Genomic DNA, 16,211 nt, shown 5'->3' with positions numbered 1-16,211 from the left:
TATAATGAAAACTACAGTTTCAAGTGCCTTATGCTAATGAAACTTGGTAAGTAAAATAATATTAGAGAACACGTTACAAATGCAAGTGTATTTATTCGGTTACAATATACTTCTATACCTTTAACAACACTGCTTTTGTGGCACAGGTACATATAACTTAAAAAGATACAAATACATTATCACAAATTTACTGCAAACAAACTTGTTTTCCATCTATACACGATCCTCGTCATATAAATATATACAGTCATTGGCTGGATCTTATGTAATAATGTTTTCTCAATAAACTAGATGAATAATAATGTAAATGAAATAGTAGTAAATTAAAGTGAGATAATATTATATAATATATCTCAACATGTGGTTGTAATAAAAAATGGATCTTTGAATACATTTTTCTGTCATGTATAAAATTTATTTATATTGCATAATTTTATTGTAAACATAATAACAAACGTAAGCTGTTGCTATTTTAAATATATGTGTAAGCCATTAAAAGCTCAATACTGGTCTCTTCACAATAAAGAACAGCTTACGATTGCAAATTATTTTTCAACATATTTCGCTACTTTTCGTAATATCATATTGTAGTATATTATAGTATACTGCAACTCTACTTATATTATCAGTAATATTTATAAGCTTTATGCTTGAATACATAGCTTGATTAAATCATTTACATAAGTGTTACTGGTATATCTAACTCAGTTACCAGAGAAATTATTACCTGCATTATTATTAAGTAAAGTTATTGCATTATCAATATATAGGAATAACACAACATTTAATTCATAATCACAAAAGTGGCAAAATAATCGTAGTGATAAAATAAATCGACCATGTTTCAAACATTTTGTTTAAACAGTATATACATTATCGTAATAAAGCAATGAAGTACTAATGTTACTGGTATTAAATATAATTTTGATAACTATCTGAGAATTGAACAGAAGTTAATTCAATATTCAGATTATACATATATTTATTATGATAAGCAATTATGAAATACTTACATATTTCATATATGGTGAAGTGATTTCTCGTTCTACGTCTATGAACGCGTCTTATTCCAATTGTACGAAAATTATATTTCTAAAAGGAAGCAGTGTGAGTTCTCTAACACAACTATTTGTAATCATTTTGTTCGCTATACAGTTATTTAAAAAAAATCTTATATTAATTATACAATTTCTCAACAATAAATCATGACGATAAAGCAGTCTTACAAAAATCAGTGCACTAGGCACCAGTCACATTTCTACGAAATAAAATTTTGTCCTTTCAACAGGAACATCAAGAGTATATTCTTATAAAATCTAAATAAGCTAATTGAAAATAATACTTAATTATACATCCATTATTTAGATAACTTCCCGGTGATTTCAATATCCGAGAATTGAAGACTGGAACTGGTTGTAAGAAAACTCGATCCTATTTATGATGGACTTTTTCTCTTTTTACTACTCTGCTTGTAAGAGTTTTTATCCCCGAGTCCTAAAATAAATATAATTTTATTAATTTCGAAATCCAACAAATACTTATTTACACAGCATAACAAGTATCTTACGTTTCAACTGGATCTTTCGTGAGCGAGTTACAACACGTGCCGTTGTTTCAGGTAGAGGAAATGATGTATTTTTCTTCATTAGTTGAACTATTTGTTCCATCGCTGGTGTCATCCATTTTGATTTCAGATCGCTATTAGTAAAAAATAATGTATTCATTACATTTCTTCTGACTTTTATATTAAAAAAAAAAAAAAAGACAGTAAAATCATATTGTTATAATTACTCAGATGATCTTGCTAATTTATGTCGAAATGTGCCTGACTGTTTTTCTTTCATCCTTTGAATTACATTTAACATGGCATACGTAGGTATAGATGGAGGTGGTGGAGATGGTGGTGGCGTAAGTGGAGATGGAGGAGCTTGTACACTAATTTTTGCAAGTTTGTCAGGATGTAATGCTAATACTGCTTCCCAACAAAACTCTTTTGTTTCAACTGGGCATTTAGGTTGTGTATTTCGTGTTATACGAATCTGAAAATATTAATATTTGTTATTATAATACTCATATAATTATAAATTAAAATCGATTTATAATATTTACCTCGCCATTAACAGGTCTACAGGGCTTTCTTTCTCTTAAATAAGGTCGTTTGAATGAGATAAGATATGATATATTTTCACTAGATTCCTTTGCAGGATATAAACATGTAGGAACATCACTTTGTTTAGTAGAACCACATTGAAATAGACTACGTAGGTAGGAATAATTAGGTTTAGTTTCAAATCCTAGTTCAGTAATGTATTTCATGTAGTCTACAACAGCAGCTGACAAAACAAAATTAATTATTATTAACTACATTCAGTTACTAACAATAACTGTTACTTCTATAATTTATAATTTACTTTCTGCTATTAATATATTATAAAACTATTAATATAAGTGAAAATAATTTTAGAAACATTGTTTCAAAAAACATTGCATAACTCACCTGGTGGTTTTTTCTTGTAGGGGAAACACTTATGCATAAATAATGGTAAATTTGAAAGAAAAAATTCTTTTTGTGCATGTACTTCTTCTGGATTTAATGATGATGGTATAGTATCATTCTCTTTTTCCCATGGTAATTTACCACAGAGCCATTGTAATATATTATATCCTAATGTTTCTAGATCTCCTCTTCTTGAATGAGCTAAAATAATATGTATTTGTAAGGAAAATGAATATTATCATTCTAAGGTATTTGTATGAAATTTGTATATCTTACTTCCATGATGTGCATCCCTTGATGTAAATTCTAATGTACCCTCATGTGCTCTTCTTTCATCATGGACAAACGGCTTGTGTACACCTGATCCAGTACGAAAACGGTAAGCCAATCCATAATCAACTAAATATGCTTGAGATTTCCTTGGTTTACTACTTTCTTCATATGAAGATAGTAAAATGTTTGATCCCTTGACATCTGCATGGGCGTATCCCTGACTGTGAATATATTCAAGTGCGTCCAACTAGAAATATGAAAAAAAAAAAAAAAATTATATATTTATAAAACTCCTCATTTGTAGTATTTCAGATTCACTTTTTATTATTTCAATATTTAAATACCATTTGAACAGCTAATCTGTTAACAAATTTTAGTGGTAATTTTCTTCCATTTGATATAAACAGTTTCCCAATATCAATACCATATCTTGGAATTACTAGAAATCTATATTTTTGACCACGATATATATGAGATCCTGATCCTTCATACTGTGGAACACCTATTCGTTTCTTCCCATGTAATTCACACCAATTATCAACTACAAATTATAACAATTGGTATAAATAATATATAAATTGTGTTATGTACATTGAATAAAATAATATTACTTACTCATATGGCTACGAGCAGCTCTTATGTAAAAGTTCATTTCAACAAATAATGGACCATTGTTATGTGGTTCAATTTTTATGACATATTTTGCATCTTGTTGTACTGGGGCATCAATATTATTGGATGCTACAATATGAATTATTTTATGAAGAACATGTGCAACATTATCATTATCTTGATAATTTTTGAATATAAAAATGTATACCTAAATATATATCACCAAATCCACCATATCCTATAGAATGTCCTAATTTCCATTTATTTTGAGTAATGTCTGTTAATATTTCTCCTGCTGGCAATGGATCTGGCAGCTTACAGCCTGCCGCTGCTACTCTTTTAACAGCTATTTCTTCAACTCGTCTAGGTGCCATTTTCGCTATACAATCATTTATAGGACATATTATATTATGTTACATACAAACATATAGTCTATGTATCCATTATTTAAAAAAAATAAAATCCATTAGAGTATCCATAAAAGAATTTTGTCACATTACAAAACAAGTTTGATGTTTGTTAAATATTCTATTATATTTTAATCTCATCATAACAAATAATACTTTTGATGCAGTTATACAATTTCATGTTGATCTTTGTTTCATTGCATATAGAAATTACCTCAGAAACCAAAGCACACAAAATATTCTGATGCAATAATTCATTATATACAAGCTTTTCTTCTAAACTTATACAATGAAAGATTTTACATTTAAGTAAATGCTTTCATTCTTAAAGAAATTTCAGAAAATTGTTTCATTTAAATCTAAATATTTTTTATTTTTATTTTACATATATAAATGCATGTAGAAACATTAAACAAATTATTTAAATTATGCAGATTAGAAGATCAAGAACACAAATTTACACTCAACAAGAAAATACCGCATAGTATTGGCACATAGCAATCTGAAAATGATTTCATCATTCTTAATAATCAGAATCATCTCTAATAACAGAAAAGTATTATAGTCAAAATCACAACATTTACATGAAACGTATACCATAAACGATGCAATTACATATTTGGCATTTAAGTTCATAATCCTAATCAAAGGGTATTGCAATTTAATTCATGCACTACACTGTACTTAAACAGTTTCTCTCCGAATCTAATTTCAACAACAAAATATAAAAATACATAAGCCATAATACTGTACTTACATGATGTGGAACTTCAATAAATAATTTTTATTTTCCTACTTAAGGAATAATGAAAATTCATCTCGCAATTTTGTTTAATACATTGCAGATACTAACTTTCGCGCGTCAGTGACTGCTACTAATACACATAAAATAATGTATTGTTTGAATTCTGTTTAATAAGGTTATCTAATAAATATAAATTACATGGACATTAATGTAAAAACTGTTCAGATCATCGTTTATATTTTCCACAAATATTCACGTACAATTCACAACCACGTTTTATAATGCAGCTTCGTTTTCCGCACAACGAAACTATCACGATAGTATTTAATTTCGAGGTTTTCATATCCCGCTGACAACCAAAATAGTTAACTAGTGACAAAAAGCATGAAATATTGTATCATTCGGAGCCCGTACATCACGGATGATGGGCCAGAAATCATCGCGTGTAATCACTTTACTTGCATCGGTAAATCGGTGTCATCGGTAATTTATAATATTTTGTTCTTATATTTTGAAATTCTACACAGTCTCTCACAGAATTGGTTTCACTCGACTTAAGAATGCATCACACTGCCATTTCATGAACTAAGGAGTACAACGGAACGCCAATCGGCTGAAAGAGGGCGTTCTTAAATTTATGCTTCTTTAATCACGTATCTTACACGATCTTTTCATATTTATTGCAAATTTAAGTATTAATATTTTAATTTCGCTTAAAAATTCGTACTCCTTACAAAAATATATGTAAGGCATATGTAATAATTATATTTAAATATGTTCGCATCGCATAGTGACTTTTCACGACATACTTTTAATTACTTTCTTTGGGTTGAATTATTTAACAGCTAATTTTTCGTCATATGTCATATTTATTTTGATACTGTATACTCGTATTTTACACTGAATGGTAATGTTCAATAATATACATACTATGAATATTATGTTAAACAAATTTCTGTGTCCAGCGAAATCGTTATATTCTGTGCTGGTAAATATTATATATACGAATGAGCGTTAATTTGAAATGAGCGTTTAATTTGAAATATTGGTGATTTAGTTTCATTGCTTTTCCAATAATGTATTGTGATCGTAATGTAAGGAATTGAACAAAAAATATGTAACAGGTAACGTGGCAGAAATTGTCGAGTGTTTATTGCACAATAAAATAGTAAGGTACACTAATGAAACTTAGCTATTAACAATTTAATGGGTATTTAGTAAACCGGTTTTTTTAAATAATGAACTAATCGAAGTTGTTAACTTGAACAGCAAGTTTTCCATGGCTGGAAACTGTTGATAATAAAATTCTGTACACGTATGAAAATTGCAACTAGATCAAAATGTACTAATATCACCAATCATACATGATTAAAAGCAATGCTTTTCTTAGAAATATTAAAAAAAATTCGTTTTAAAAATTGTCTTTTATTTGTTTGAAATATATATTACAAAGTTATGTAGGGATTTTCGTGCTCTGTGCACGATGCAGTGCATTTACGATGCATTGACGAACACACGGGAAATGCACCATCAACCATAGCCATAGCCTTCTAGAAATGAACAGCGCGTGAAGCCGTAATGGACGAAAAGAAGTGATTACCCAGTTGAAAGTTTGTGAAAGTGGAAGTTTCAGTTTGTGTGTCTAGTGAAACGTTCTTTCAGCACTACAATTAACAATAAAATGTCGTGAATATTTGGAAAACGATGGTCGATACGTTGTTTCTATTTTCAAGTATATTATGTAAGTATAAGATTGGTTCTTTATTGAAACCATTTAATGGTTAGAATACCAAAGCATCCATTAATGTGTCGTCTTTCAATCTATAACTCTTACTACGAAAATTATCCTCCTATGTAGTCAAATTTCGTAGATTGAACAACTCTCATACGAGCATGCAAAGCGTATTTATCTATTTTTTCTTCATTGTTGATAGTCGGAATGTCGAATTGATACGTATGTTTGATTATATGCTAAACAAGGTATATTTAACGAAATTATTATTTAAAAAGGATTAATGTTTCATTCAAAATTTCAAACAAATAAAGTTAAGAATTTTAAACTACTTCTTTATCTTACGTATTTCATCAATTTCACTTCACCTGTGATTTAAGTTTGAGTATTAGTCTGGTTGTATTGTTTCTATATTTCATAAAATTTAATATAATATAAGCATTGTTCCTAGTCTGACAAAATAATTTGAATGTGTGTAAACATTTGAAAATAAATCAAATGTAGAAAGTACTTGTTTAGATTGTACCTTGGTTTCAAAAGGTATGAATTACGAGAAACATATAAAGAAATGTGCTGGATAAAAATTTATTAATATTTGTTTTACTTTCTATTTTTTAGTGGGAACACTGCCATAGTATTAATTACAATAAGAAATGTCTTATCCTGGCCAACCTCCAATGGGAATACCAGGCATGCCACCTATGCCATACATGGTTGGTGCACCACCACCAATTATAGGTGGTGTAATGCCTATGGCGCATGTAAGTAAACAAAAAATATAAGATTTCTGTATCTTCAGCATGTTTGTTTTTATATGCTACTGAACAACTTGTAAATTTCTTATCAAATTACCTTTTGCACTCTTTAAACATTGCTACATCTCGTACAGAAAACAATAAAACAATTTTGTTGATTATTTAAATCCGATGACTATTAGAACTTTCATGTATACTTTCATTTGTGTAGTCTATAAATTATAATTTTTTGTTACATATATTCCAAACATAATAATTTAGTATTATTCTTGTTATTTTACTTCTTATAGTCTAAATTCCTTATATACTCTTAAAGATAGTTTATGTAACTTATTTCATTTTTTAAATAAAAAGATCAAAATCAATATATCAACTGCAAGAAATTTTCGCTAATGAGTAATGATTATTGAGTTATATTTAAAAATAAAGGAAAATAGCATGTATTTTTTGGAACACAGTTTTATATAAGCTAATTAATGTGTTAAGTAGAAAATAATGTAATAAATAGCTTATATCAATAAATGCTATATCACAATCATTGATTTCTTTGTATGCTAATGCAATTGTACTCTGTAATGTATTAACATCCTATATTTAGAGTATCATTGTAAAGTGGAATGTACTCTACTTGATATATTCACATTGTAGAACTACTATATTATGGGAAAATGGCAATTTATTAAAGGTTATGTTTCTAACACAAATATTTATTTTAAGTTCCATATCTTCTCTATTTGCATGATATTGTTCTGTATTAAAAGTAATCAAATAAAAGGAAATAAATTAACATGCTATTAGGGGGAGGGGAGATTTTGGACTGCATGAGTAGAGATGTAAATTATTAAGAAACCTACCATTTATAAAACATAGATGATTCCAACACCCGTATCTGCGATGCAGACCTCAGCTCCAGCTGTTCGGTATGCTCGTAACCAGAATCGTCATGATAATAATCGTCGCCGTGAAAGAGAAACTGGTCCACCAGTTACTGTCTTTATTGGTAACATTATGGACAGAGCACCTGATGTGATGATACGACATATTTTGGGTGCATGTGGCCATGTCCTCTCGTGGAAGAGAGTCCAAGCATTTGGATTTTGTGAATATGCAGGTCCTGATGCAGGTCTTAGAGCAGTCAGATTACTTCATGACATGGAAATAGGTACAAAGAAACTTGTTGTGAAAGTTGATGCAAAAGCCAAAGTTGTTTTGGATCAGTTTAAAGGTAATATTAAGAATTGTGAAAAAAGTATAAAAGTTTAAAAATTGTGTGTTCTTACTATCCCAATTTGTTATAGCGGAAAGAAGGAAAAAGTTGAGAGGTGGTCAGTCACCTTTACAAGATGAAACATCAACTGAAGGGGCTGAAGGAGAAGAAGGTGAAGATTACATGGATGAGGGCATGAGAGTAGTGGATGCAGATGCACTAACCCGCATAAATCAAATCATAGCTGAACATGCTGCTGATCTGGAAATGGCCCAAGCTGCTCCTGGTAAAATATCAGTTCATTCATAATTCTTAGTTTCATTCTTATACAAATAAACTGAAGAGGTAGTACATTTTTACATGATACATTACAGAGGAACATCAAACAAAAATGGTTGCAAAGTCTTTGAATTTGGATGATGCAGAGATAGAAGAAAGTAAAAGAGACTTGATTACACGAGAAATTGGAAAATTCAGGGAGGTTATGAAGGTAATTATTTTTACATATTATTTTAACATTTTTCTTCTTATGTCACTCCTATTTTTTTGCCCTTCTTTTTGGTCATATTGTCGGATGTGATATACCAAAATCTTGAAAGGTATTATGACTTGTGGCCTGATAGGATTGGGTAAAAATTACAACAATTTAGATTTGCAAATGTTAATAAATATTTCAAAATTATTATTACCAATTATATGAATATTTTACAAAGCATTATAAACATTATTCTGCAATTAATCATAAAAAAGATATGATTTTTTCATTAAATATTTTTTGTATGTTAATATTTGTTACATATTTTTTGTACATATAGAATATATTTCACAATTTATTTTTTATTTTTTTCTCGTTATGAAAGTGAGATTTATTTAAAATGGAGTGCTAGCTTTAACATAAAAAATTTTACTTCTTTTGTTTCTATATGTTCATTAAACTGTATTAGTAATGGATAAATAATATCTTTTGTTCTATGGATATGTGTTTAAGAATATGTTTATAATACTTTGTAGTACTCTTTGTTTAGTTTGTATATGAAACATTGTGTCAAGTTTTGCATTCAATTACTTTCTTCAAGAAAAAAAAAGAAAACGATTTTTCTGCAAAGTAGAAAGGAGTGTTTATATGTTAGAAAACAATTTTAAGAAAGATTTATTTAATATGCTTTTAAATAGTTGTAAAACATTTATATTAAATTCAAAAAAGTTCATGATACTTTTAATCTATATTCAAAATTAATCATGTTTGTGACTCTTCGATTCATCAGTGAACGTTTCTAATTTCTTTGAGTCATATTTAACAAAATTTGCACACGACACGAATATTTAAATGTTTCTGCAATTGTAACGATATAATGTAATGTGTTATAAACATTTTGTGGGATCATGAATATTTTATGTATTCGATTATAACTATAATTTGTATTAGAAAATTGTTGATTAAATTCGCAGCATATATGTAGAAAATTCAATAATGCATTTGGGCAGGCAAAAGAGGATTACAAGTGCATAGTTATAAAATATAGTTTTTAAGTATTTTGTGATAAAGTGCGTGTGTGCTATGTTAGCTCTAAATAATTGGAGCCGTGACTCGTTGCTATAATTATAATAACAGGCAGCGTGCGTCGCACACAGCAAACGCACACGCCTAGGAATGCTGTGTGTGGGGACCACTCTTTCACTCACTCATTGGCTCTGAAGGGAGTCAATCACAGCACATCCCTCGTATTTTCGCAGGCAGCTGCAGCCTCGTCGGTAAGTGAGAGTATATCCAACCAACAAAACATGAAAAAACAAGAAATGTGCAATCTTAAGACGGGAGAATCTCGTAACTCTGCAACATGCTGTCATCGTGTAGCCAATAAATTTGTTTCTATTGGAACTCCATTTTCTTAATTCGTCGCAAAGAATTCTGCGTTATTAATAGCATTGTTGCTATTGCATTTTCGATACAATCTATTCTATACAATCAAATTTCTTTATCCACTTCTATACTTGCTGTACTAAACTGTTAGCACAAGTAGTTTAGAAAACAAAAATATATCATACTTTGAATATAAGATTTAAATCAAATGAAAACTGAGATATGAACTTCTAATAATTTTCCATAACAACTAAGTGTTTAAAATATTACTATAGGATATAAAAGAATGAGAGTAATTTTTAATTATATTCGTTTATTGATAATATTAATAATTCTTATGATCTATAATTTTGTAATCATTCATTGCTATGAAATCAGTTTAAACAGTAATTCTGTTTTCTTTTTTATTATTTCATTCATATGGTTTATGTGAAAGTCTAGCAGTTTAGTACTTGTATATAGAAGGTCAGTAAATTGCCATTCCAATTGGTTTTACGCACTGCCTAGGATTGGTAAAAGATATTGTCTTGAAAAAGAAATTTGACGCTGACATATTTTATATAATATATTTTTAGATAGATTATTAATAGGATCGAGACTTTCTGAATCCTACACACAATGAAATGATTTTGTCATCACAATGGCGACTGTTCAGTTGTTGTCTTTATTTTGTGTAAACAGCTTCTGTCAGCGTCTCGATCAGACATGTAGTACCTAGGTGCGCGCTCCTCCATTCTCCGGTACCACCACACTGACTGACCAAGTCAACTTCACACCGTGAGTAAACTCCACAACCATGAGCCAACACAACCATTCGGTTCTTGTAGTTTTGTTAGTGAACTGCCCATCTGAATACCTTATGACCACTGATATTTCATGTTTCAACAGTCTGTTTTCTCCTCATCATGTGCATCTATTTTTATGCACTCAGTTACTCTATCCTTATTAGTTTAAAAAGTATATGGGTTACTGTATGGACATCCAATTGTAAAAATTGAAGGAAAAGCAATCTTACAGTATGTTTTTTCTTTATTGAGTTATATCTTCTTCTATCATTTTATAAAGTATTTGATTTTTTATAATACTTACATGAAGATATTTATCAAAGTAAGTCTTTTGATATAGGACTCTCCAAGCAGTAACCCATTAATGTTACTATAATATCGAATAAGGATGAACCATATTAATTTATTTCTAAGACGTTACGTTGTTAATACGGGACGATAAGGGTGGGCAAACTATTGTGCATTTGATATCCAACAGTTTGCTGCATCAGCTGCATAACCAGAAGAAAACAAAGTTGACAGACGCGTGACAGTTTCTTGGCAAATGTGAAAGATGTTTTGGTGGAATCCCTTCTTCGTGATGACTCCGCTTCTGATTGGTATAATACTTTCTAATAATTTTTGAGTATTGACAAGAAATCTAAATATATTCACCCCTTTCGACTCTTAGATGTATATAGTTTTAGACACTATTGATTTGCAGGCACATTTGCAATGTTGTAAGTACATTGGGTGGCCTCTACGATGCGTCTGTTAGTATTAAGGTATTTTTAGTTTAAGTAGAGCTTAAGAAATTTCTTATGCTTGTTTCCAAAATTTATAACTGCACTTAGGTAATTGATATGTAAACAAGATTTCTCGTAAGATGCTGCTGACCGAGCATGCTCCAGTGGAGTGAGTATACCTCATTGAGATGAACAGCATTACAATATTTGACATGTGATTAATTTTTGTGCAACTAGTAATCGTTAAATATTGTAATATTGTAACATTAGATAAACTAAAATTGTTTATACAAAATTGAAAGTGATAATAAGTTTTATGTAATAAGCTATTCTGTTCTTTTATAAGCAGTCAAAACTTGTTTGCAAATTATCTGTTCTGAACAATAAAATTCCATCATTTTATTCATACTAGGAGGGTATTGAACAAAAAGCAGTACTCAATATATTTTTCATATGTTTCAGTATCAATTAATACAATTTTGTCGGTGTTATTTTTCAAGTAAATGTACGTTACCTGTGCGGACATTCGATGCGAAACTTACAATTTATCAATAACTGTGTATATATATACATATGTATGTGTATTATATATATACACACACACGGAGAGGCATTTATTTTGACTTCAAAAGAAAGGACAATACTGCACTGTTATAGTGTAATGATGTTACCACTACTTTTTATATACATTAACTAACTTTACACTTACAGTAACCTTTTCTCTACCCTTTAATTTTTATAACTCAGGAGAATACGATTGCTAGTTTTTGCGTTTTATTATCACAGCCTTGATAAACTTACTTCGACTATTTAATCTCACCAGTTTTTGTATTTTTGTGTTTTATAGAAGCAGGAGGAGGAGAAGGCCCAGGTGAAACGCAAGAAAGAAGCAGTTGAAAAAGAAGAAAGAGAAAAACGTGAGAAAGAGCGACGAGATAGACGAGATGACAGTACTACTAAAGATGACCAAGACGGTGAGCCCGGTAGTCCTACGTCTCACAAGGGCCGTAGTAGTAGTACTGGAAGTAGTAGAAGGGACAAAAGGCGGTCCAAATCCAGGTACTAAGAATAAACATTTCGTAGTATTATTAATAATACACAGAATTTACTACATACTAACAATTTTCTTTCTTCATTCAAGATCTAAAGAACGAGACAGGGATCGTCAGAGGAGCGACAGAGATCGCGATAGAGACAGAGACAGAGACCGAGAGAGAGAACGGGAGAGAGATCGAGATCGTGAAAGGGAACGTGAACGGGAACGCGAAAGGGACAGGGAAAGAGAAAGGGAACGAGAAAGAGAAAGAGAAAGGGACAGAGAACGCGAACGAGAACGTGAAAGGGAAGAAGCACGGAAAACCGAAAGGGAAATTATGCGTGAACGGGAAGAAGAGGAAGAAGCGAAAGAAAGAAAGAAAAATGAACGAAGGGCACGAGAGAAAGAAGCAGCTTATCAAGAGCGTCTGAGAGCGTGGGAGACGCGGGAACGACGCAAGCAAAAGGAATACGAAAAAGAAGCGGAAAAACGTAGGGCGAAACGGGAAGCGAGAGAAAGGGAAGCGAAACGTTTGAAAGAGTTCCTTGAAGACTACGACGACGATCGAGATGACGCTAAATATTACAAAGGCAAAGAACTGTCGCGTCGTCTGGAGGAAAGAGCGCTTGAAGCGGAAGCAGATTCACGGGATCGTTGCGCTGAGCGTCAGGAACTACAACGACTTCGTGATAAACTTTACGCAGATGCCTCTCATCCAGATCCAGCGGCGGAGTTTGAAAGGGTAAAGTATTTTAAAATTAATTTTTGTTGTAAGGATTGTCACATCTGGGTTTATTGTTAGCTTAGCGTATTGTCAGAGTCGAAGAATTTTTTAAGTGATCATAAATTTAGGCAAAAGTGCAGGGTTGTCGGATAATTGCACTTCTGATGTCGAGGGAACACGTTTTAGAAAGCGCAATTTCGGTGATAATGTCCAGAAATCTGTTAGTTCATTTTCTTCTTCTTCGTAAAGATTTTCACACTACATACATTATTATGTCTTATTATGTCTAATTGTGCAAAATTAATTTGACGTACAACCGAGTGCATTTCGTAGAAATCAAATTTTCAAACATTTAAAGTACAGTCTCTTTTACCATATGGTAAGAAAATATTAATGTTTATGATGTGATTCTAGTTAAAAGCAGAACGGGAAGAACAATACAAGCCTAAACCAGTTATAACAATAATTGACGAAGAGGACGAAAAAGCAGTAAAAAAGGAGAAGGAAGTAATGCCTCCTATAGAAACTGAACCAATAGAGAGTGATAGTGATGAGTGTGTGCAATTCGAAGATGCTTCGCAACCAGAAGCACCGTCCAGAACCCCTCCACGGCATCATCATCACCATAGAAGGCATCATCGTCATCATCAGAATCATCATCACGAAGGCGGCGAAGAGACCGAAGAGGTTGTAGAAACGGACAGGGAAAGTGTGAAGGGTGCAAGATCGTCACCGGTTCATCAACCAGTAACACCAACAGCTCAATCGATTCCGCCCGCGTTAGATGAAGACTCGCGTATGTCTCTTGTTAGTGAACCAGAGAAAACGAGCAGTAGTGAGTAAACGGTGAAGCAAGTTATTTTTTTATCAAGACTACGACACACGTTTTGTTCGATGTTTCTGTCACTTTAGGTAACTTCGTACCCTTTGCTATGGGGAGTGGAGGTAATCGCGGTGGTGATCATGGTGTTGGTAACAAAACCCCTGCTAGTCCAAGTACAGTTGTTAACGTTAACTCGCAGCAAGCGAATCAAACTAGGAAGAAAGGTCGAATCGATGTTAAAGATGTATTTAATAACGACGACGACGACGATGGTGCTAATAACACGAAGAAGCGTAAACTAGTTCCTTTAGGTATATTTTATTATACAATAATTGAAAGAATATCGAGTTTTGAAAGGTGATTTCTGGATATTAAATTTTCAGATTATGGCGAAGAGAAAAAGAAGAAGTCTACCGAGGAAGCTCCTAAGTCTGGCAAAGAAGAAAGTACAAAAAGTCAAGAAGAGAAACGAAAACACATAAAATCTCTTATCGATAAGATACCGACGGATAAAAATGCTTTATTTGGGTACCAACTAGATTGGGCTGTAATAGACAATGTAAGTTGTTTTTAATGTATCCTTATATTATATATCTTTTGTTTAACTGTTCGATCAATATTTTCTTATTATTCATGCAGACGTTAATGGAGAAAAGGATAAGGCCGTGGATTAATAAGAAAATTATTGAATATATTGGAGAACCTGAGCCTACATTAGTAGATTTTATATGTAGCAAAGTAATGGCGGGTAGCTCTCCTCAGGGAATACTCGACGATGTACAAATGGTAAATAATTGTCTTTTAATTAATTCTAAATTAGAAGTTAAATATTAAGTTAATTAATAAATTAATTCATCTTCTTTTTTTCAATAATGGTAATCTGTATATTTCAGGTATTGGATGAAGAAGCAGAAGTCTTTGTAGTCAAGATGTGGAGGTTACTAATTTACGAAGTGGAGGCTAAGAAAATGGGCTTAGTTAAATAAATGGAATATCAATAAAAGTACTAATAAATATAAAAATTTATACTACACATCAAATTTCTTTGGTTAAGATGTAATATTTAGGTTATATACTATTATATAATTACCTATGTATAATTTGTAGGATTGATAACTAGAAAGAAGAACGATGTTACTCAATTGATAGGCAACCTAAATGTGTAGCAATTAAAATGTTAAATACAAATTGTAATTACGATTTATAATATCTGAGTTCTATTTTTTTTTAAATTTGTCCATAATTCTAAAAGAGGTATTCTTAGTTTTTATCGTTACTGTTTAAGTGCTACCCGAAATTTCAGCAGGAATATAAGTTCTATATTTGTACATCGATTCTTTATTAAGAAGTTATCTTTTTAAATAAGATTTTATAACATTATGAACGTATTGTTATCATTCTACTCACTACGCAGTTTGTAAATACATACACTTTATCATAAATCATGGATTATTGCATTTCATTAGAACTAGTTATTCTGTATAATTTTTCAACACAAAACTGATACTTTTGTTGCGTTTTGTACCAAATGAATTGGTATAATAATAAATTAGCCAAGATGGCTTAAATCGTTATCTCTGTACAGTGCAGTATGAGTTTGATACGAATTTCTTCCAAAATACTCGTTTTTACTATTCATTAAAAATTAACTACACCTGTGGACCCATAAATTGAAATACTTTAATATTTTTATATGCATTAATATTTCGTATCCTTCGATATAATAACGTTTCACTAATTAATAACTCGTAGTATGTTCCTCTATCAGTTTTCTCTATTTAAAATAAATATTCTGTTCAAGAGAGTGGAATCCAATTATTCTTAACACCTCGCGTCTACGTTTAATACCTAAGAAATATGATTTCATCCCAAACAATTAATCGCAAAAAGTTATATGAAAAAGTTTAATATATTTCCACCTTCATGGCTTCCTAAAAAGAGTTGATGATAGGTATTGCTCGGCCACCGTAATCAAAGGGTTGAATTGCGCGCAAGGTTCATAGGGAGAGGAGACGGCGGCGTCTGTGAG

The 16,211-nt window shown here is 31.1% G+C and overlaps 2 protein-coding genes across 4 annotated transcripts; one reads left to right on the top strand and one right to left on the bottom strand.

The window, feature by feature from the left end:
- Positions 1 to 73: 73 nt before the first annotated feature.
- On the bottom strand, positions 74 to 5,103 carry LOC143180920 (serine/threonine-protein kinase VRK1). Of its 2 annotated transcripts, none has more exons than XM_076380970.1 (10): positions 4,547 to 5,103; positions 3,591 to 3,761; positions 3,386 to 3,511; positions 3,115 to 3,311; positions 2,774 to 3,017; positions 2,498 to 2,698; positions 2,110 to 2,333; positions 1,792 to 2,039; positions 1,568 to 1,698; positions 74 to 1,494 (listed from the first exon to the last, which is right to left on the bottom strand). In XM_076380970.1, exons 2-10 carry the CDS (start codon positions 3,754 to 3,756, stop codon positions 1,436 to 1,438), a joined length of 1,596 nt encoding a protein of 531 aa, XP_076237085.1. In that variant the 5' UTR covers positions 3,757 to 3,761; positions 4,547 to 5,103; the 3' UTR covers positions 74 to 1,435. The 2 variants fall into 2 exon arrangements, with proteins under 2 accessions (XP_076237085.1, XP_076237084.1); XM_076380969.1 differs by lacking the exon at positions 4,547 to 5,103 and adding an exon at positions 4,374 to 4,467.
- Positions 5,104 to 6,115: 1,012 nt separating this feature from the next.
- Positions 6,116 to 15,601, top strand: LOC143180572 (uncharacterized). 2 transcript variants are annotated; one of them, XM_076380392.1, is made up of 12 exons: positions 6,116 to 6,275; positions 6,885 to 7,027; positions 7,922 to 8,246; positions 8,320 to 8,514; positions 8,603 to 8,718; positions 12,447 to 12,658; positions 12,741 to 13,377; positions 13,774 to 14,194; positions 14,272 to 14,493; positions 14,566 to 14,741; positions 14,822 to 14,968; positions 15,076 to 15,601. In XM_076380392.1, the coding sequence occupies exons 2-12, from the start codon at positions 6,920 to 6,922 to the stop codon at positions 15,166 to 15,168; spliced, it is 2,652 nt and encodes an 883-aa protein (XP_076236507.1). In that variant the 5' UTR covers positions 6,116 to 6,275; positions 6,885 to 6,919; the 3' UTR covers positions 15,169 to 15,601. The 2 variants fall into 2 exon arrangements, with proteins under 2 accessions (XP_076236507.1, XP_076236506.1); XM_076380391.1 differs by having other exon boundaries at positions 7,892 to 8,246.
- Positions 15,602 to 16,211: the final 610 nt, after the last annotated feature.

Source organism: Calliopsis andreniformis, chromosome 6 (assembly GCF_051401765.1).
Source record: "Calliopsis andreniformis isolate RMS-2024a chromosome 6, iyCalAndr_principal, whole genome shotgun sequence".
NCBI classification, from domain to species: Eukaryota; Metazoa; Arthropoda; class Insecta; order Hymenoptera; family Andrenidae; genus Calliopsis; species Calliopsis andreniformis.
Note: the sequence above shows the minus strand (reverse complement) of the source record. Positions and strands in the feature narration are given on the sequence as shown.

Excerpts from the sequence above, each read along its gene's own strand:
- LOC143180920 (XM_076380969.1), bottom strand. The coding sequence starts at position 4,425 with ATGAACTTAAATGCCAAATATGTAATTGCATCGTTTATGGTATACGTT. Across the intron at positions 2,699-2,773 it reads AAGGGATGCACATCATGGAA|CTCATTCAAGAAGAGGAGAT; the intron begins GTAAGATATACA and ends ATATTATTTTAG. Across the intron at positions 1,699-1,791 it reads AAATTAGCAAGATCATCTGA|CGATCTGAAATCAAAATGGA; the intron begins GTAATTATAACA and ends TTTTACTAATAG.
- LOC143180572 (XM_076380391.1), top strand. The coding sequence starts at position 6,920 with ATGTCTTATCCTGGCCAACCTCCAATGGGAATACCAGGCATGCCACCT. Across the intron at positions 14,494-14,565 it reads GCGTAAACTAGTTCCTTTAG|ATTATGGCGAAGAGAAAAAG; the intron begins GTATATTTTATT and ends TTAAATTTTCAG. Across the intron at positions 14,742-14,821 it reads ATTGGGCTGTAATAGACAAT|ACGTTAATGGAGAAAAGGAT; the intron begins GTAAGTTGTTTT and ends TTATTCATGCAG.